We start from the raw sequence: 23,097 nt of genomic DNA on the forward strand, positions 1-23,097 counted from the left end.
GAGTGACTCTATCCCTAAAGTATAATCACAAAAAGTTGAAATTTCATTAATATAGTAGTAATGAATGTATGCAGAAAAGAACAAAAAATGACTTATTTGAAGAGAAGGAATCTGAAATAAATATAAGCCTTCACTGCACAGGGGCCAGAAAGATTTTAATAGCTAAATAAGTAAAATAACTAAGAGAACAGAGGAAGATGAAGTTGGAAAGAAAGAAGAAAGGGGGTCAGGATATTTTAGCATCTTTTAATAACTGGCTTAAATTTGTTAACTAATCACCACAAACTCATAAGCATCCCTCATAAATGTTTGGCCTTTTCAGATTTACTGAATAGGTTGGTAATTTTGACCTTATTCTTAAAATACAGGCTCACGCCTTACAGGAAGGTGACCAAACATGAAATCCTTAGGCAGGCAAATTTTCTCAATTATGTAGCCTTCATTCGTTAGGACGAATACACTTTCCCAATTATGAAAATAAATGTGGAAAAGACGGAGTGTTAATTTTTAATAAGTATGAGGTCACGACATGTTTTATTTTCATCTGAGAAAGGCTATGGGGTTCTTTAGATTTATAACTCCTAGTCATTTTTTTAGTCTAATAGCTATGTACCAAAAATGATAAAGAAACTTGACTAGAAAAATATCAATTCATCATTTTAATATTTCATAACAAATGCAATTGGTTTATATCTATGTATGTAGTTCAAATTATTCTATAGAAAATGATTTTAAAGGGTTCCAAATAAAAGGAGACTCAAAAAGTTGAAGAATTAAGGGAAAATCCAGATAATTATATTATTCTTCTCAAATATCTGGTTAATTTGAAATAAATAGAATTTTAAAGTTTCCTTATGTATATGGATAAATACTTCAGTGCTTTTACACTATATTAAATTTGGCAGTTGTACTATTTTGCTCTGACTTGGTTTTTTTTTTTTAATTACCATTTTGTTTATCAATCGTGCCTTAAAAAATGCTAAGGAAAAGGCATTCTAGAAGGTTGACTTGGCTTTCACCTGGGAAACTCCCTTGACACAGAAAAAAAAAATATTTGAGAAGAAATATGCAATGAAAACAAACATTTCAATAAAATTGTTATGCTTAATACAACTCTTACCATGTACCAGAAAACTTTGTATAAATATTTCATTTAAATTTTCACAGCAACCCCTTGTAAAGTAGGCATTATTTTCCTTTTGTAATAGTTGAGAAATCTAAGGTTTCATAGAATAAAGCATGTTTTCCAAGGAGGCATGGGGGAAAAATAGCAGGTATAGGATAGATTTCCCACATGGGATTTTCTTGACCATAACATTTATTGCCATTAAGGTTTAGATGTCTTAAATAACAAAATGTATTCGTTTCTTTATTTAAAAAATGGCTGTGAAAATATGAGCATGTGTACATGTGTGTCTGGGTGTGTTTATCTGTATAAGCATGCCATCACCAAGAAACCAAGGCAGCTTTTTAACCATATCATGCAGCAGTGACCTATAGTTTCACACTTCATCCTTAAGAGGGTCCTTGGAGAATTGAATCTAATGAATGTTCCAAGGCCAGATACAGTCATAAAATTCCCCGTCTTAGACTCTACCAGTGTTATCTAACAGTGGATACGAGAAAAACAAACAAACAAAAGCAAAGTGATTTTCCTATGGACAAATTTATTGCATATTATTATAGAAACACAAAATGTGAAGGGTTTCTAATTGCAATTCAATAATATAATTGAAAAAAAGGAAAGCATTTAAATAGTTCTTCTGGTGCTGCATTTTCTGTTCATTTTTTTTTCATTATTTCAAACATTTATGAAACCTCAATTACTGGATTTAATTTGACAGTGCACATTAGCATCTTAAAAAATTAAGATCAAAGGCACTGTAAATTGTTTTTTACGTTGGAATTTCTTTAAAATCCAAATACATTGTGCAAATGGACAAGAACTGAACAAAACACACAGAAATCTCTTTTTTTTTTTTTTTTCAGATAGTACAGAGCAATTTCTTCTGAATCACGAATAACAGGGAATAAACCTGGCTAGTCTAAGGGCACAAAAAATATTGTACTAATGCTACATTAAGGTGGTAAGAATATAGAATTTATGTAAGTATTTTTATTTTAAAAATATTCTATTTTATCAAATTTGTCCTTTTTTTTTTGTTTTGGTTTATTATATGAGCAACCTGGAAAATTTTGAGGGTGAACCAGACCACATTCAAGACTATAGAGCATATTTGTCATAGGAAACATTGAATGGTATTTCCATGTGTGCATGAAAAACAATGATATTAAATATGTAAGTGGTGAAACAAACAGGCTTCTCTTTCTAAAAACCAAGAGTTACCATTAAGGAATGTTGTTAGGTGAAGAAAAAAAAAATTGACTCTGGAAAATTAATTCTTTGATTTCTTCCAGCAAAAGATTTAAAAATAGAGATCATAAATTTTTTTGTTTCAATGAAATATTTGCTATAATATTGGACTTCAGATAAAGAATGCCCTTAAGTGATATATATACACGCAATTTGGCTGGATTTTGTTGAACTTCATATTATGATTTAATGATAATTCTGGCTTTTAAGATTGATTCTTAGATTTCTTAAATCAAGGACACATTCAAAAAAATCATCATCAACAAAAAGAGTTGAATCTGTAATATCTTTCATGATTGTGATAGATATCCAGAGCTATCTAGAATACTCAAATATGTAATCTCTTAAGGGCATAACATGTATTGTAATTGGTAAAAAAATATTTCAGAAATCAATTGAAGACCATGGGTTTTAACTTCTTGGCAATATAGAGTTGACTTGTTCTAAATAAAGACATTGTTATTCAATCCCAGTAATTAGAGATGGATCATTGACTTGGAAAAAGTGTTTGTATACTGAGCACAGGATAAAGAAAAAGACCAAAAGGAGAAAATAACTCTGTGCTTTAATTCGGAACTGAGTCTAGGATGTGTGAGGCCGTGGGAGAGTAAGGTTTTACAATCCAATTCGGTTTCCTCCTTCCCATCAGGCATTGTGGAATTTGATTCCTTCAGGTCAACATCGCCTACTATCTGTACAAGACATAGATTGATAACCATGTCCCCCTTGTTTAAAGTTACCAGAACATCAGGAGACAGAGTGGGACCCAGTTTAGTAGCCAGGACCACAATTTGCACTTTATATTTTTGAAAAAGTCTCAGTTTCAAGCTCATAGGATGTGTTCTTTTGTTTCTTTTTCTTTTTTGAATGGAGAAGAAAGGCTGGCCTATTGCCATTCCTGCTTTTAAGAGTAAGTAACCATCAGAGGGGTCCAGGCTATAAAATACTTAATGGCAATAAAGACTACAGCTCAGCTCCACTGATAGATGATGTCAGCAGCTTGGAAAACAACCAATCTCTGAAGCGAAACGGGAGGTGTGAGCAAAAATAAGGAAGCAAAAAATTAAATGGTCGAGCTGTTTTTCAAGGTAATATTTATAGAATACACTCTTCAATGAAGACAAAATGCATTAAAATGATAGGCCATTAGGAAAGACTGCCAAAAAATATCTAAAATGAATGATCATGTCCCTTAAAAGAAGCTAAATCTAATCAATCAAGAAATATGCACAAGAGTCAAATGTTATGTTTTGAAACTAAAGAATGTCATGCTGGTCTATGACAAAAATATGTCACTAAATTAGGCAAAATTGTATGTATGCCCGCTCAGCTGGTCAACTTACCGTTTGAAATTTCAGTAAAATGTAGATTCTGTCCTTCACTAGACCTATGTGCAGTCTTGAAATTTATGTTGAATATAAAATCCTACTAACCCTTAATTGAAATTTTATAAAAAGAAACTCTCCCATCCAACTTGAAAGGCTAGCTGTGCAGAGTTGCCTATTCATTGTCATCTGACATTTAATACATTTCCAGAATGTAGATTCATACACTCACCAGTGGGCCCAGAGCACAACCTTTGGCCGTGCAGGCTTGGACTGTGAAGGAATGTAAGCTCCAAGGAGCGAATCCAGAAGCATGACAGCTGCGTTCTGAGGAATTGTGAATTAATATACCATCTAGATATAGTCCGTAACTTGTGATAACACCTGGGAAGATAATAATTGCCTTTTAGTATGATTGTTAGACAATAACAAAGAATATCTTAAAAGAAGCAAGCACTTCTTGATATGATTTCTAATTTCGTGGAATCACAGTCTCTCCCTTAGTCTAAACCCTGTCTCTTTCCAAAGGAGAAAACCGGCTTTAAACTCTTGAATATCAAAATGTTAAGCTAATTAGTATAGAGACACAAATAGAACCCAAGAGTCCCAGTATAGGAATCTTTCTATTGCATCACGTTAACTGCTGTCATTGGTGTTCCATATAAAAAATGAATAAATTAAGTACATTTATAATTTGTATTGCTTTCTAAAATGATATCCTGATAGATGTGCTTTAGAAGTCCAATGACCTTGTTGGGTAATGCATTGTGTGTGACTCAGGATGTGTCAGGCATTGTTCCAAGAGCATCTTCCTTTTTAACTCTCTCCTCACAGTACCACTATAATAAAGGCAGTATTATTATCACCATTTCATAGATGAGGAAAATCAGGCACAGATAGCTTAGGTAACTTGCTCAAGGTCACAAAGCTCTCAGGTTTCAGAGTCAGGATTTGAATCTAGGCGGTCTGTCTCCAGAGCCCATGCTCTCAGTTACAACACTGAATCACCTAAACAGAAAGCCTTGGCAATTTGCATGGATTACATTTATGAGATACTCGTGAATGGGTTAGAGAAACTATGATTTGCTAGATTTAATGATCAACTTAAATTTATTTCAGAAGTTATGTGCATTTTCATGAAATCAACTAACAGAGATTTGAGAGACTGAATGACTAATATAATCATTTATATGGCTAATATAATCATTTGATTTATTGCATCCAAACATGCATTAAAAGGAAGTTAGGGATCTCTGTTCACTGGAAATACAGCATCCCCACACTCATTAAACATTATACCGGGGGAAACAGAACTTTGCTTGCATGCTAAATTAGAACCTCTTTCAAACTAAAATTAATTTCACAGTGGCCTCCTGGGTGTGTCCTTGAGGACTTAACTGTTTATCTGTCAGATAGCCTTCCCTGAGGACAGATGTTGGGTGCCTCTCCACTAGCACACAGCACATCTTCATCATAGTATTTACTTTCCCACTTCTCACGTTATTAGTATCATTATTCCTTATTTAATTGCCTGACATTGCCAATGGGCTACAGGATCCCCAAGGCAATCTTGACTCTTCCTCACCTGTGTATTTCTAGAGCTTAGCACTATGACTAAAACATAGTAGGTACTTAAAAAATATTGACTGAAGGAATACATTAATGTATACGCAGCATAGGAATAAAATATCAGCATCCAATACAGAGTGAAAATTCAAGACTACAGGAAAAAGATACCTAGATACCTGAAATGTGAAAAGAAACTTGCTAGAAGGTCGATATTATAGAATAGCTCAAAATCAGGATTTAGAGGAAGAATGAGTTTTGAAACAAAGACTCTAGCAAAATCAAAGGTCATCAAGAGAGGCCCTGAGAGATGACTTCCAGGATGCTTGACTCTCAGCCTTATGAACAGCAGATCTGGTCTTGTGAATGTCCTGAAAGTAGATCAAACCTTCATCCATCATCATATTAGGGACAGCTTCACTCTGGGAATCATTATGCCAGGAGACTTTTTGCAAGCGTCCCTCTCTCCTGGGAAGGAGTTGCTCACTTCTAGAACCTGTTCACAGTGATCTGGCAGCTCCATCGTCTGTGAACTTATGGAATGCTGTGCCTGTTGTCAGAATATCTCTCACAATGCTGCTTTTGATTAAGAAATCAGTTTACAGCAAAAGAAGGAGGAAGTGACCTAACTATAACTATGGAAGTTATCCATCTTACAATATACCTCATCAACGCATAGTCTGGGAGATTGCCGAGTTGGCCTCTGGAAGCCTACCTTACAGCCCAAGTTGAGTGATAACACCCTGTGGATCTGGGGTTCCTACAGGATGCTACGTCTGCTTTGAAAAAGGAACCTGTATTTGATGCTGGCTTTTCTATAGTGAGAAAATGTTGGACTCAAGAGAAGGTAGTCAGCGTATTACCTCTCACTATTATACTTCATATGCTACACAAACTATTCGTGCTTTCTCTACTCATAAAGAGGAATACTTATATCATGGGGCATCACCAAGGTACCAGTAAATTAGAAACTGAGAATATTATTGATACCAGGCAATTTGGGATCCTCCTGCAACTAGATCAACAGGCAAAGAAAAAATTACTATGTGGAAGGAGGAATTAGCTTCATTCTGCATGCTGACATTCTGGACTTTCCCAAGGACATCCCTTTATCTGACCAGGTCCGAATATGTAACGTTTAAAAGTCTAAAGTAACTTAAGCCACAACCACTAAGGACACAGACCTTTTAGTAGTACACATTTGGTTGCATTGCTAGGTCAAGAATCCCAAACAGATGGGCAACTGGCTGAGAGCAAGGGGAAGAAGGTGTAAATATCAACTATGTCCTTAACTAGTTATAGAAGCAAGAATTGTAGACGTTATTTTTTATTTCGTGCTTATTACGTAGAGATTTGTATATAACTAATTTTCCCTCCTCCTTTTTCCTATTGATTTATATTTAAAAAGTTCATGGGTTTTAGTTTATAGTTTAGTTTTTAAGTTGTAGAATATCCAGGTGGGTTGTATCTAAACTGAAAGGGGAACTAATACCACCGAGATGTGACTATAGTGACAGAGGGTAAGAGCATCTTCATCTGTCCAAAGCAGAGTAGTATCATTTGGGGTGGAAGCATGCAGTGATTATCGTCAGTAGTGGAAAGTAATAGAAGGTAGAAGAGTGGGCATGGCGGCTGAATAGCTCAGCTGCTTATTCATCTAAGTCATCTGATCACAGCTCTACATCCACACTTCTAGTCTGCTCTGTGCACTGAGCCCAAGAGCTAGCACATTACATTTGTAGCTCTCTTGCTGGTTGACTTTCTAGTAAGTTTCACCAAGAGGAGGCATTGCTAGAAGGGCAGAAGCAGGAAGAAAGAAAACATCCAGCTTCCAGCTCCAAGAGCAGACGCCTTTGCTGACTGTCACTACACAGCCAAGCAGGGGCCACACCACGCAGTCCGGACATCACACGCTCCTCTTCCGCATTTGCAGCTTCTTCAGTAGTGGAATCTCGGTGGCTCTTGACGGTTCAAGCATCCAGTTCAAATCAGCAGATCCAGCAGCAGGCCCACAGCTCAGCTCCTGCCCAGGAAACTAAGCACCTTGCTGGCAATCACGCTTTTTGTTCTTCTGGTATCCGCCCCCTCCTTCTCCCCTTTTTTTTTTCTTCCGGTCCTTCCAATGCTCTTGTAACCAACTCCTTGTACAATATTAAATATAGTCTGTCTTGAATACCTAACACGTTTTCTATTTGACCAATTAGATCTTGATCAATACATCCTTTAGGATGAAAGCTTTTAAAAATTTAAATGAGCTAATACTTTAAAAAGCTAGTGCTTTGACCCATTTTCCTTTCTGAAGATAACTCTGTACCATGTCTCTTTCTGAAAGCAGGTCCACTTCCCTTACTTCCCAAATTTTTGAGAAAGTGTCTTCATTTTATTATCAGGTATCACTCTGGCTCCACAAAAAAGTGCAGCTGCCAGCAACTGTTCTTCATTCTAATGTGACCATCTATGGTAACTCAAAGAATACTTATAGAGAGTATTTGCTTTAATGTCACTTAACACTTGACACACAAAAGCACAAATGAATTAAAGCTAAGAAATGAGAGGTACATAGTGAGAAACCAACTAGCACATTGAAAATTTAAGAGACGAGAAACAGATAAAATCACACTAATAATATAATAATAAAGACAAGAAATTATTATATGCCAGGCACTCTGCTAAGTAATCACTGTATGCGATGGGCACACAATGTGCAAATCACTTATGTTATTGCACTTATGTGCAAATCACATGTTGCAGAAGCACTTAAAGAAATTTTAAGACTCCTGAAACTCTATCTTCTTGATCTGCTTTTCAACATTGAAACAGAAAGTACCCAAATCAATATTTCCCTTTTCTTACGTAATTGGGGAACAGAGAACTTCTTTTCTGCTGGGATTATGTGCATAATATCTCATTTATCTGACATAATGGGAAATGAGATATTTTATAGGAGGTAATTTTCGTTATAACTCAGTCTCATCCCTGAAGCACAAACTTAAAAATCTTAACCATTTTCAAAGGAAATCTTTCCAGCAAGCACTACACACTTTCCTATAGTTTCACACAGACAATAATGAATATAACTGAATCATTCTGTGATGATTCAAACTGTGCATTACAGACATCGGAGACTATACTTGTTAATTCAATGATACCCTCCAGGACTGAGGAGATAGAGGATACTTACCCAGCTCTTCCCCTTAAACATCACTCAGTGGCTACACTTCCTCAAGTCTTACGTCTCCTTTTTGAGTTCTCCACTCTCCCTCAGTGACAGGCTCTCAAAAGTAACTTCTTTGTTTTGTCTACTTGACTCTAACAAGTCAGCCCCTAGCAAGCTCTGCTGAGAAACTATAACCATGACATTTAGAACTTTGGATAAAGAAATAATAGACAGTTACTGAGAGAAGGGCTCAGAGTAAGATGAGCACATGGCAAATGAGCTGAGAATGAAATTAAGTGACATTTGCGACAGTTAATTCAACTGCTCACATTTTTACAATTCAGGATGCATAAGGAGTGGATGAGACTGAAGTCCAGACTCAGGGCAGGTGAGATCTCACACTCATACACACACACACACACACACACACACACACACACACACACACACACACACACACACACACACACACACACACACAGTTACCCAGCTTTCTTAGGTGACCAATATTCAACAGTATTTGTAGGATGCTAAAAGATTTATGGGGCTAAAAGATCAATTGTAGAACCAGTGTGCACTGGATAAATACGGTTGGCCTTTTAAGTCATTTTGGACACTCTTCTCTACTTCATCCACCACACCAACTCCATCCTCAGTCCTGTAGACCTTACATCCCAAATTGATCTTTCCCCATCTCTATATCCATGGGCGTCTAGTCCATTCTGCCACCATTTCGTACCTAACAATTATAGCCACCTAAGTGTGTTGATGCATTCATGCTCCCACAAAATTTATTCTTGATAATACAGTCAGAGGGGCAGTTTTCAAAACACATATCTGATCATGTCATATGTAATCAGTGATCAATCAGGTCTTCGCCAGTACTAGCAAGATGAGTTTCCTGTCCCAGAGCCAGGAAGCTGGGGTCACCATAAGCATGTTGTGAGGATGAAACAGACTAGCGGTGTTGACCTCTCTGGGTTTTCTGCCTTTTGGTCCAGGTCTTACCAGCCAATCACCAGATCTAAGGTCAGACCAAAGTGGGATACTATTGTGGTTTAGAGCTGGAATCCACCTGTGCCCCCCTCCCCCCAGAAGAGCCTAAGTCAAGGGGTTTCCTCTGATCTGATTTGGGCAAGGCCATTAATTATAAAATCTTGAATTAAGGACACAAAGTCAAATTTCCTGGTAAATCTGTGGACAATAAGAGATACCATTTGAAAAGAACACTCCATTTCTTATCAAGACAGGCAAGCAAATTTCATAGCTTGTTTTTATTAGCAAATGTTTTGATATAAATAATATTAGTATGATATGAAACATTGTAATTCAGTTCTCAAAACATACATTAAGTAATAAGTCTAAAATATCTCTTAACACAACAATTTTTATTGACCTCAGATTCCCAAAGTGAGGTACAAAAACTAGTGAATATAATCTAGTGGACATTTTAAACATAGCCTAAGAAGGCACTTTCTTTCTTTGACTAGAGCACAGGACATGTACGGATAGCTTTGGAAAAAGTAAAATGCCAAGTTCTTAAAATGCCATGTAAGTATTTTTGAAATTATAAAACACTTAATTATTAAAAAATGTACTGAACACTTACTTTGAGTCGGACAATAGGCGGCACGCTTAATATGAATTATTTCTGTTAACTTTGACAACACCAAGAAGTTAGAACTGTTATTTGCCTTGTTATGGAGATGAGGGAATGCAGTCTTAGAGAGGCTAAGCTACTTCCCAAAGTCATACAAGGATAAATTCAGCGGTGGGATCTGGCAATCTCATCTCACTGCTGCCACTACTCCTGTTATCCATTTCCAGCCTAATTTTCTCTTCTAAAATATGCAGGAATTCCACTCAAATTAAGAACTGATGAACATGCTCTAGCCCTAAAAGCAATGAGGATGAGCCTAATGAAAAAATTAACATATATTTATTGAAAATCAGTTACCTGAAAGGTACTAGGCTTGGTGCTTTGGGGCACAGAAAGAATAAGAAATAGTATCTACCTTTATGGAAGTAAGAAAAGGGTTAAACACAGGTCTAACTAAATAACAATCCAAGAGTTAGATGAGTGATAAGCACCACAAAACCTTTATGCCCAACAAATGGTATAGACAGTAAGTACAGAAGCTTCTAGCAGGGAACAATCACTCTGGCTAAAGCGAGTAGTAAAAGCTTTTCAGAGCAGCCAAGTCTTCAATGCAAAGAAGCTGCATCTTCCATAGGTTCTTCTATAAATGGTACAAGGTGAAAAGGCAATGACTCAGGAAGATGTCCCTGGTAGGGAAATGATATTTACCAATGTGTGGAAGGAAGCAAGTGCAAGGTATAGTAAAGATATCCTGAATAGACCAGTATTTTCTTGTTGTTGCTGTAATTGGTTAAGGTCTAATAGAAAATAAGGATTCAAAGGGAGTTAGAGCCTGAATGCTGCTCCAAGAAGTTGGGATTTTATGACGCACAGGAGAATCACTGATGTTTTTATGTACTGACTAGGGGTATAATGAAAGTCTTATTTAGAAAAATTAACCTAGAATGATATATATAATACTGGCGTAGGGAAGACCATGGAGGTAGGGAAAAGTAGGACAGATGAAAATATCAAAAAGAAAAACTAATATTAATAATTTTTAAAGCCACATTTTCCTGAATGTATCATAACTAGTTGTAACCCAGGCAGGGATGTGGAAATGTCACATTTCAGCAGTAGTGTGTGGTATATTCTAAGAGAAATATCTTTAACACTTATATATAGCTGACCTTTGAACAACATGGGTTTGAACTGCATGTGTCCACTTATATGTGGATTTTTTTCAATAAATACAAAACTACACAATCCGAGGTTGGCTGATTCCACAGATGCAGAACCACAGGTAGGGAGGGCTGACTATGGGGACCTGAGCACCTGCGGATTTTGGTATCTGCAGTTGGTCCTGCCAATCCCTCACGGATGCTGAGGGAGGATTGCACATGGATTTTCTATCACATCACCCTTACTGTTCAAGGGTCAACTGTACTTTCTCTTTTTAAAAAAAAAAAAACATGAGCTTAGGACTGGGATGTGTTAGACTAAATATGGTATAACAACGTCACTAGTCGAAGAGAGAGGTGCCTCTCTTTATCAGAGATGGACTGTGAAATTCCCAATAAAAAAACTCATAAAAATCTGCTACCGAAGAACTAGCTTGCCTCTATACTAATGGTTTAAAAGGGATTGATTTTCATTTGAGGATTAAAAAAGAAAGTTATGGGTCTGTTTTGTATCTTGACTGTATCAGTGTCAAAATTTTCATTGCGATAGTATACTATAGCTTTGGAAGATGTTGGCCATTAGGGGAAACTGGACAAAGCACACATGGGCTCTCTCTGCATTATTTCTTACAACTACATGTAAATCTAGAATTATCTCAAAAAACAACATTTAACTAAAATACAAAACAAAAACTGTTGTGTAGGGAAGCATGACAGAAGAGGCAAACACTTGAAAGGCAGAGGAAGTTGATGCTGAAAAAATAACAACTGTATTTATGTTTTAATCAGATACCTTAGTCCTCAGGAAATACCCATGAAAGCAGAAAGAGTTTCACTTTTCCTTTACAGATGAGAAAAACAGGTTTGACAGAGGTTTGTTAACTTGGCCGTGATGGTTGGCACTGAAGCATTCAGACTCCACAGAGCACCAAACAGGATACTCGCCAACTTCTGTGGATCTATTTTTTTTTCTATCTTTTAAAAATTACGTAATAAAACGTAATATAGAAAAGTGCGTAAAATATGTTACATTTTTAAAACAAGTTAAAAAGCAAAACTCCTATAACCATCGCCAAGATTAAAAAATAGAATATTGCCAGCACCCTGCAAATGTCTTGAGTCCTTCATGATTCCAACCCTTCCCCCCGCCACAGACAACTAGATTGACTTTAAGAACCATTTTCTTGCTTTTCTACCTAAGAATGCATCCCTAAACAAAGCAATTAAGTTTTGTGTGTTTTCTACTTTGAATTAATGAAATCATATTTATGCAATTTTTGCATCATTGTTTGTTCAACATAATATGCACCAGTTCTATCCATGTTGTTGAGGGTAGCCATACTTTGCTCATTTCCATGGCTGTATAGTATTTTTGTATGGCACAATTTATATATTTATTCTATTGTTGATATTTAGATGGTTTCCACATTTTGGCTGATATATCAATGTAGCTATAATCATTTTTGCACATGTGTCCTGAGTCTCATGTGTATAAGTTTCCTAGGGTATAGATACTGGAGTGGAGTTATTGGGATATATTCAATTGTCTAGTAAGACAATGCTCAACTCTTTTTCAAAGTATGTCAATTCCCATTACCACCAATAGTGCCTGTGAGTCCTCATTGTTCCATATCCTCAAAAAGACCTTCTATAGTCACGCTGTTAAATTTTTGCCAGTATTTTTTTGCATAAATTGGTGCCTTGTTTTGGTATTGTTTTATTTCCCAGCTTATTAAAGAGACTGAGTACATTTCCTTATGTCTATCAGCCATTTAATTTTTTTTTCTTTCGTGAAATGCTTTTTCAGATCTTTCCCCAGTTTATTATTGATTCCTAGGAATACTTTATATATTGTGGATGCTGGTCTTCTGATAGTTACATGTGTTGTGAGTATCATATCCCATTCTGTTACTTATCTTTTCAGGCACTTAGTTTATAGCACATTTTGATGAAAAAAAATGTTCTTAATTTTAGTAAACCTTTTATCAATATGAAGTTACCTAATTATCCCTAATAATCCTGTTTGCCTGAATATCTCCGTCGTCTGATATTAAAGTAGCTATACCAGCTTTCTTTTCTTTTTTTATTCCTTACATTTTAGTTTGTTTTAGTTTGCTTTAGTTTGAGAAGGAAGGGGTTAACAGCTGATTCAGGGGTTTTTCCCCTAGCCTTGGGGACTCCTGAGGCTCAAACTTGCCTGAATCTTTCTTGCTACACTACCTCAAGATAAACCAGAATCCATCTGAGCACTGTGTACTGGACCAAGCACCTGACCTCACTGTCCACGTCGTTTATAAGTAATGGTTAGCTGGCATTGATGAGATGCAGTTGCACCAAAGAATGCACACTAGTCATGTACCTGGTACCCTCATGGTGGGATAGAGCTGTGGTTTCATTCAATGACTTCCGATTAAGCTTTTAGAAAAAATGAGGGAGAGCTATGTATACTGACATGAAAAGATGCCTGCTCCATATTTGTCAGGAGGAAAAAAATAGAGCTGCAGAATTATACATTTATGGCCAATTATTTTTAAGATTTTTTTAAAAAATTAATTTATTTAATTTTTATTTATTTTTGGCTGTGTTGGGTCTTCGTTTCTGCGCGAGGGCTTTCTCCAGTTGCGGCAAGCGGGGGCCACTCTTCATCGTGGTGCGTGGGCCTCTCACTATCGCAGCCTCTCTTGTTGCGGAGCACAGGCTCCAGACGCTCAGGCTCAGTAGTTGTGGCTCACGGGCCTAGTTGCTCCGCGGCATGTGGGATCTTCCCAGACCAGGGCTCGAACCCGTGTCCCCTGCATTGGCAGGCGGATTCTCAACCACTGCGCCACCAGGGAAGCCCATGGCCAATTATTTTTAAGTGTCTATTTTATGCCTGTACATGTAAATGATTATTCATTCAATCAGCACAGTAATTACTGAGTGCCTACTATGTTCTGGGCACTCTCTTAAATGTGGTGGAGAAAAAATAAGCCACAAACACAAAATCAGGGGGCAAAGTGGAAGACTTCCCAGCTGGTGGCTGCCCTTTGAAGAACTTTCTCTCACTGCATGTGGCTGTTCTCTCGTGACCACGCACCTTTAAAACTTGGCTAAGGAACTCACATTTTCTAAGCTTTTATTTCCTCTCCAATAAAATTGGGACACTATTCCCTGCCCCGGTGGCCTGAGTTAACGTGAGTACCAAATGAGTGAGCAGATATGAAAGTCCCCCAGGAATTAGGTGTTATGCACGTAAAAGGCATGAGCTTAGAGCTACCCCTTTCTTCCAGGATAAGTTCAAGCCCGGTTTGTTATGGGAATCTCAGCTGAGGCTGTCTCCTCCTACTCTGATCTATGTCACGAACTGCATGTTTCTTGTAAAAAAAATAATCTGCACATCTCTCAAAAACACATTTGAGACAGGTCTGTATTCCTTACTTGTACGCTGTCTGTCATCACCTAGCAGGTTTTTTTTTTCTATTTTTTATTTTCTATTAGAGTATTGTTGATTAACAATGTTGCGTTAGTTTCCAGTATACAGCAAAGTGATTCAGTTATACACATATGTGTATCTGTTCTTTTTCAAATTCTTTTCCCATATAGGTTATTACAGAGTATTGAGCAGAGTTCCCTGTGCTATACAGTAGGTCCTTGTTGGTTATCTATTTTATATATAGCAGTTTGTACATGTCAATCCCAAAATCCCTAACTATCCCTACCCCCATCCTTCCCCCCGGTAACCATAACTTCGTTTTCTAAGTCTGTGAATCTGTTTCTGTTTTGTAAATAAGTTCATTTGTATCATTTTTTCAAGATTTCACATATAAGTGATATCATATGATATTTGTCTTTCTCTGACTTACTTCACTTAGTGTGATAATCTCTAGGTCCATCCATGTTGCTGCAAATGGCATTATTTCATTCTTTTTAATGACGGAGTAATATTCCATTGTATATATGTACCACATCTTCTTTATCCATTCATCCTACCACCTAGCAGTTTCTTATATGTGTTTGTTAAGTCTTTACATAAGATTCCTCCCCTACTCCAATCAAGCCCAGAGAGTACAGTGTGAAAACACAGCTACTTACTAAATACTATAAAATAATTTTTGAAAAAAATATACTGCATTTAGTGGCTTTGGTTTTTGGTAACCTGCTAGCATAGTAATCTGATTCATCAGAAAATATTTATGGAGGACCTACTATGTGCCAGGGATTGTGTTACATGCTGGGAATACAGAAGTGATCAAAACAGCCTTGGTACCTGCCTTCAGAAAACTTTCAATCTAAGTGAGAAGACAGACTAAGTGCATTATGTGTATGTAAAGTTGGTTAAAGGAGAATCAGAGGGAACAGAAGAAAACACGGGGGGTGGGGAAGGGAAGGCAGATGCTAACCTAGTCCAGGTTTGTTAGGGAATAAGGCTTACTTGAGAAACAGATCTTTAAACTGACTTTGCACTGTGAGTTACTTCATTAAGAGGAAAAATTTTGTACACCATTATTTGATTAGTTATAACAAAGATTTCATAATAATAAATTGAAAGCTTTCAATGAGATATCAGTAAGTTGATTACTATTTAAAAATGACATATCACAGGAGTATTGGATAAACAATCTGCAACTAGAACTTTTGAGCACAGCCCTCTTTATTTGCTTTAAAAATGTCTAATGTGCCAAAACGAGGTGCAACAAAATAGAATTTTTGTTTGTTTACTTATTTCCTTTTTCCAGTCTCAGAATGAAAGGAAGTATTTTACCTTTACACTACATCCAGCCCCCCAAATTCTGTGTGTTAATTGTGGATTAAATGAGATTTAGACATGAGTCAGGGTCTCAGTAGGAACCTGATGGAAACTCAAATGAACAAATGAGGAGGATAGTTTAGTGAAGGATCTATGTACAAGGATATGGGTAGAGTTAATGGAAAGCACCAAGTGATAATAACGCATCACCGGTTAGTAATTGTCAGGACTCCTAGGAGCCGGTAAGTATCCTTAAATTTGCAGGGGAAAGGATGAAAACTGATGCAGGAAGCTGGAGAAAGAGCTGGAGTGACAGGGAAGGACCACTGGATAGGAGCTGTAGCCTTTGGTGGAGGAAGGCAGCCCTGGAGCCCAGAGCCTGGCAGAAAGTTCTGAGACTCCCTTCTCCTCTGACTCTTTCAACTCTTGCTGCTGCTGCCCAGGGACAAACCAAAAGGAAGCCAGAGAGAGAGGAAGCCCATTGATGCTGTGAGTAAAGGTCAGCCTTGTAGGATGCAGGGCTGAGTGGAGGAGAGTAGAGAGAGGATCTAAAGAGGCAAAAGAAAAATATACAACATCAAAAATGACAGGGAATTATTATATTGCACCGTATTGTATTTTTTGTGCTTTTCTCTTGCTTATTCTCTTGTGCTAATAATCAGTAAGCTAGCTGTAAGAAAATAAAACAATATTATGCTATGTGGTATGGGGGATCAGGTTATTTAATCCAGTTCTACAAATTTAGTTCTTCAGTGGATAATCCACAAAATGGATACTTAATTCCCGCTGGCTCTCTATCATAAGCAGTTTGAAGTTTATCACCTTTCTCCTTCCATAATGGTAGAATTTTTAAGGTGTTTAATTTTCACAGGGAAGCTGAATTGTAATTGTCCATAAAGCACATCCACTGGGATATATATCTTTGTGCTTCTTCATCAGGTTATGTCAAATTGTATTTCCTAAGGTGCCCAATAGATTGTCATATATAACCAAGGAAATTCAATACAAGTACAATACAATGTAAATTTAATACAAGGTACCTCTATGTACATTGAAGAATTCTGTTTACTGTAAGAATTAAACAATGCTTTAGTGTGTCATAAAAATAACACGCATAGTGAATATAGATGCTCCAAACATATTTGTTTGTTTTTTCCAGTCCAGTGTGGCAATGTGAATATCAACCGAGGTTTCCCCCCAAGGTCTGGATGATGATTGAATGTGGCAGATATCTCCCTGTGTGAATACTTGATCCTTCAATTAAAAAGGAAAAGAGAGAACAGCTTTCACAACGTGGAAGAATGTCTTATTACTGTAATGCTCGCCTAAAAATGGAATCAACGGAATCTAAAAAAGAACGTGCTTGGGAAATTCTACCTGACAAATGGATGGGAGGTGTTTCATAAAAGTTACACAAGGTTTGCTTCAAACTGTCAAGCCGTTTTCCTAAGTGATTCACCAAATTCTATAATCTGTTTCTTCTAGGAAATCTGAGTATTTCCAGGAAAGAAAATAAATTCACATTTTGACTGTTTAAAAAGAAAGTTAGTTCAAAATAAAAAGTTTAAAAAAATAGTTCTTCCTTTAAAACCAGAGAAAAGTCAGGACAGAGATCTTAGAAGTGTTGAATCTTGGCATTGAGAATGAGACACTGAACCTGTAAAAGTATCTGAAAACAATCTTTTTTTCACATGGCTACATGGAATCCTACATTATGAGCATTTCTGCACAAAGTAGAGGTGAGGAGTACAGTGAACAAAATCAAGCATTTTGAGTCATTCACACCTTGTTTTGTATTACATTCCTACTTAACTAGCTGTCTTGCCTAGAGTAATTAAGTTGCTTAATACTTATAAATTTGTGTTTCCACATCTGAATGTTGGAATAACAGTACCTACTTCCTGGGCTAGTTATGAGATTGAAAGTACCTGGCACATAGTTATAAATTATAGCTATTACTATTACCACTATTATTAGTATTAGCAGAAAATCAAATATTTCTTTCTCTGCATGGGTAGAGCACTTAATTAGTATTTACACATACACCTTCATGTACATATATTCTAAAAATTTCTCTATATCCTTTCTTAATGTGAAGGACAGCATATACAGAGTGTGTATAAATGTCTACAGTTAATTAGTGTGCTTACCACCCATTCCTGAAATAATATATATGCTCAAAAAATTGAACTAAACTTTCTTTCAATAATGTTCTGTTGTCTTCATGGTACTATGTATAAGTCTGCAAAAATAATCAACTTCCTAAAATTTTCCTATTCTTACTGAAATTATTGTCACTTCCTTGGTACATATCCGTGTATGAATTCTCACAACGCTGGGTCAATACAAAAGGCTAAATTAGGAAAATGTTTCCATAGGCTCCTCAAGTATTCTCTCCTTTCTCAAGGAGACCCTGGGACCCTTGTCTAACGGGTGCCCAGCTCTCATGCCCATCTTGACATTAGCAAATCCTGACGGCTATAACAAGATAGCCTTTCACACTGAGGCATGCAAAGCGGATCCAGCTTGGCATGCTATCTCTCTTTAGAACATCTACGAATTACCAGGCTGAGGAAATTGTATGCTAAATGACTGAGTCTCTAAGGATATATTTTGAGCCTTCAGTAGGCCAAGACGGAGATGCCTTTCCACTGCCTTTGAAATCATCCCACCTGTATTACATAATTATGACATGCTCTAAATGTGCATTTATGTGTACTGTATGATTGCATATGCTTATGCTTCTCACATCAACACAACTACCATTTTATTATTGTCCCTGGCATCAGTAAACACTAATCCATCCAACAGCTGTTTAATACTCATCTCTTTCATGACTGGCACCCTGCCAAATGCTGGGACTAGAAGAGCAAACAATGCATATAGAATCCCTGCCCTCATGTGGGTCACAGTCTAACAGGGAAACTATTTTAGGTAAATTTACTTAGGTAAGGATAGTGGAGAGTTACAAGAAATTCTAAGTATTAATAAAGGATAAGAATTTCATATTTTATAGTTTTAGTTAGTATTTTAAATATATATATTCTAATTAGTTTAAAATGTTACTAAATATTATGCTAGACAAGGAGGAATGAGTTCGGTGGAGTCGGATATCTATGCTGATTTTAGCAAAGTAGACCTCAAGTGGGAGGAATAATCATATTTCCAGCTTCTAAGGCCAAAGCTTCTGAAAGGAGATAAAGCTCGTGAGAATTTGGAAGCTCTCAAAAGCGTAATTCTAATTATGCAATTGTAATCTACACAATACAGGTCACACATTTCTTAGACAGTAATCCTTTGTGCTGCTTCTCATTGCTGGCTAATGGTATGACAACGGAAGAGCCAAGGTCCTACAGAATAAAGGGTTCTTATCCACCTTGGACCTAAAAAGTATTTGCCAGAGGGAATGTGGATGCAAAGGACTTTGAGTAGAGAAACAGAGGTGGAGTGTCACAGCACCATTTTTGCAGGTGTGTGAAGCAAGTCACCAGGATCAAGCAGGGCATATTTGAAGGAAGCAAAGCCTTAGGTGTTAATCAAGTGATAAAGACCCAGTACTTGGCAGACTAAGGCTATGCATAGCACGCAGCGTTCTTTATAATAGCAAAATCATGGAAACTTAAGTGTCCATCAATAAAAGATGGGTCACATAAGCTGTGGTTTCACTCAGTGAAAGTCTACACTGCCTTTCCAAAGAATGAAGTTGAGCTACACTTAACTGCCATGGAAAGATCTTATGACCATATTGTTAAGTGGGAAAAGGAAGTTGCACAAAAAGACAGAGACAAACTCACTCTCTTTTAACAGATGTATATTTTATGCATCTATCTTTTTGTGATTACTAATTTAAATTTTTGTTTGTTTGTTTTAAACTAACACAGTCCTTAATCTTGATTTTTTTCTGGTTTTAAAGTTTATTGCATTCTATTACATCCTCCCTACATCTCTTTTTTTTTCATTGTGGCAAAAAACGCATAACATGAAACTTACCATCTTAACCATTTTAAATATACAGTATAGTAGTGTTAACTATAGGCACATTGATGGGCAAGATCTCTAGAACTTTCTCACCTTGCAAAACTGAAACTTTATATCCACTGAACAGAAACTCTCCACTCCCCTTACCCCCAAGCCCTAGCCCCTGGTAACCACATTCTGTCTCCCTGTGTTTGACTACTTTAGATACCGCATATACATGAAATTATGCCATATCTGTCTTTTTGTGACTGGTTTATTTTACTCATATAATGTTCTCAAGGTTCATCCATGCTGTAACATGTGACAATTTCCTTCTTTTTTTTAAGGTGGAATAATATTCCATTGTATACATATACAACATTTTGTTTATCCATTCATTTATCCATGGACATTTGGGTTGCTTCCATCTCTTGATTATTGTGAATAACTCTACAATGAACATGGGTGCACAAATATCTCTTCAAGATCCTGTTTTCAGTTCTTCTGGATAAATACTCAGAAGTGGGATTGTTGGATCATACAGTAATTCTATTTTTAATGTTTTGAAGATTTTTCCATACTGTTTCCCATAACAGCTGCACCATTTTGCATTCCCACCAATGACACACAGGGATTCTAATTTCTCTACGTCCTCTCCAGCACTTGTTATTTTCTGTGGTTTTTTTTTTTTTTTTGACAGTGATAATCAACATATTTTTTAATTGAGCACCGATTATGTGTCAGGCACTAGAGCTGCTGGTACAGCATTGAACAAAAGAGGCTAGAACAGGAAAAATTCTCTGAGCATGTGAAGCATGTCCTGAAGCAAAGAACAAGCTACCCGGCACAAGCTGTGGAGCAGGAGCAGGTTGGGAAACAAAGGAAAGAGAGGAATCGGACAGCAAGAGGCCATTCTCCTCGCCCCTGGGTAAAGATTATCCCCAGACTCTGCAACAAGAGAAGCCACTTCAATGAGAAGCCTGTGCATCGCAACGAAGAGTAGCCCCAGCTCGCCACAACTAGAGAAAGCCCGCACGCAGCCACGAAGATCCAATGCAGCCAAAAATAAATTTTTAAAAAAATTAAAAAAAAAAAGATTATCCCGACTTTAATGAGTAGGAGCTGATAGTTTAAATCCGAATCAGTTATAAAGCAGAGAGTCTGCTTCCTATGCCATGCTGGCTAAAGGTTACCAATTGCTTGATAGGCAACAAGTGGATATTTATATATGAACCTTTTATACCTTTCATATTTTGTCACATACAGGTATGCATTTGGAAATACTTATTATAGAAAGTGGGTTTATTGTTTCTCAACATTTTTTTTCATGTTTATAAAGTCTTAGTGAAATAATCCTTTATGTATATAGCTGACTAACAGAGTCAAGATTTTGGAGCCTAGAGTGTACAAAACCAGACAATCAGTACCCCTTACAGAATACGACAGTCTAAATGTGTAAATACCTCTGGACCTGCTACATCTTAATAAAGACCCAGAGGGAAGACATTCCCACATCCTCAGGTTGCTTCCTCTCCATACACTTGGCACCTTGTACACATCCCTACCTCGTTATTATTTGTTTACATGGATGTTTCTCCTAAGGAACTCTCTGGTCCTCTTAAGATCAAGGATTGGGCAAATTCATCTTGGTATCATCAGAATGATGGCACCTAGTGGGTCATCAAAAGTATATTTTGAATGAACACATTCAATTTTTGTAGGCCATGAGGAGGCTCTTGAAGTAATCTGGGTGAGAAATACTACGGGCCTTCCTTAGAGGAGTATAGTTAATGAAAAATCAGGGGTGAGCAAGAACTGAACTCAAGAGTGCCTCCCAGGTTTCTGGTGGTATTACTGGGTGGTGCTAATCAGGGAGAGGGGAAACACAGGAGAAAGGGCAGGTAGAGGGGAAGAGAGCATCAGGAGAAACAACTTGGATATGTTGAGTTTAAAATATAATAGAAATCCATGTGGGGATCTCCTGAAGGGATGCTAAGGAGGGAGGACTCCCCCGGAGGGTGTATTTAATACTCTTTCAGCATTAAAAAAAATAAATAAATTAAATAAATAAATAAATTTATTTATTTATTTTATTATTTATTTATTTATTTATTTATATATATTTTTGGTCTCGCCACCCGGCATGCAGGATCTTAGTTCCCTGACCAGGGATCGAACTCGTGCCCCCTGTAGTGGAAGCGTGGAGTCTTAACCACTGGATCACCAGGAAAGTCCCCCAATACTCATCAGCATTTTAATGGTAACCAAGTCTACGGGATATTATGATTATTCAGGTCTTCTGTTGGAGCACTAGAATCTACTCCTTTAATCAGTGTCCCCAAGATGGTTCTAATAATCAGATATGTTTGAGAAACACAATTTAAAATCATTTGAAAGGGTATCCGTAGTAACACAAGGCTGAAACCTATCTTATTTTCCAATTGTATTACTCTTCCACAGCATATTCAGAAATTAGAAAGCAACCACAGTGCAGCTGTACTGTAATATGGGCCTAGTTCCATTAAATTCGAACTAGGCATACTCAAGAAGAGAAAATTAAAAATTCTTAAGTCAAATGCAAAATCCAAACTCCAAAAAGAAAAAAAAACCCTAGTCCCAGACCCCACACAGCTGAACAAATATATTTCAGAAACAAATACATGTCAAACAAACATATCCCAGGACCTGGACTGTAACTACCTCTATCCTCTCTGTTGGTATCATTAAAGCGTCAGGACTCTACAATATATACGCTATTGATTGAATGAAATTTTCACAAGACACAACTAAATAAATTAAGTATTATTAGGTATCAGCAGAAAGTACTCCACTGTGTTAGGCTCCATGGAGGAAAAGAGAAATAAATGATTTGTGGTCTTTATCATCTGGTGGGCATGTTTGACATGTACCCAAATAAATTTGGGCCAAGGATGAATGAAGTACGTGTCATGATGAAGGCATAGGAAGAGGATATATGGTCAAGAGAAGACAGGAAGCTTGACTTACACTCAAGAAAGAGTGAAATGATTTCATAAAATAAGAGGCTTAACATATAGAGCTGAGGAATGAGTTAGATTTGGAGAGATGGTAGGATCGTTAACTCCAATTTTATAATCCAAGGAAACTGGGGTTCATGGCATTTAGTAAATTTTCCAGAGTAACACAGCTATTGCTCGTCAGAGATAAAATCTGACTCTAGGCCTATTTGACTCCATACCCATGTTTTTCAACC

At 36.9% G+C, this 23,097-nt stretch overlaps 1 protein-coding gene across 2 annotated transcripts in view; it reads right to left on the minus strand.

Annotated features, from left to right (window-relative positions):
• The window catches only part of USH2A (usherin), a 794,931-nt gene that overhangs the window by 348,785 nt on the left and 423,049 nt on the right, over positions 1-23,097 (minus strand). For both annotated transcript variants that reach the window (XM_082428283.1, XM_082428282.1), the window contains exon 35: positions 3,932-4,083. In XM_082428283.1, the coding sequence (XP_082284409.1) occupies positions 3,932-4,083 (152 nt within the window). The remainder of the gene's footprint in view (positions 1-3,931; positions 4,084-23,097) is intronic.

This window comes from Balaenoptera physalus (assembly GCF_965194825.1).
Source record: "Balaenoptera physalus genome assembly, chromosome: 1".
Taxonomy (NCBI): domain Eukaryota; kingdom Metazoa; phylum Chordata; class Mammalia; order Artiodactyla; family Balaenopteridae; genus Balaenoptera; species Balaenoptera physalus.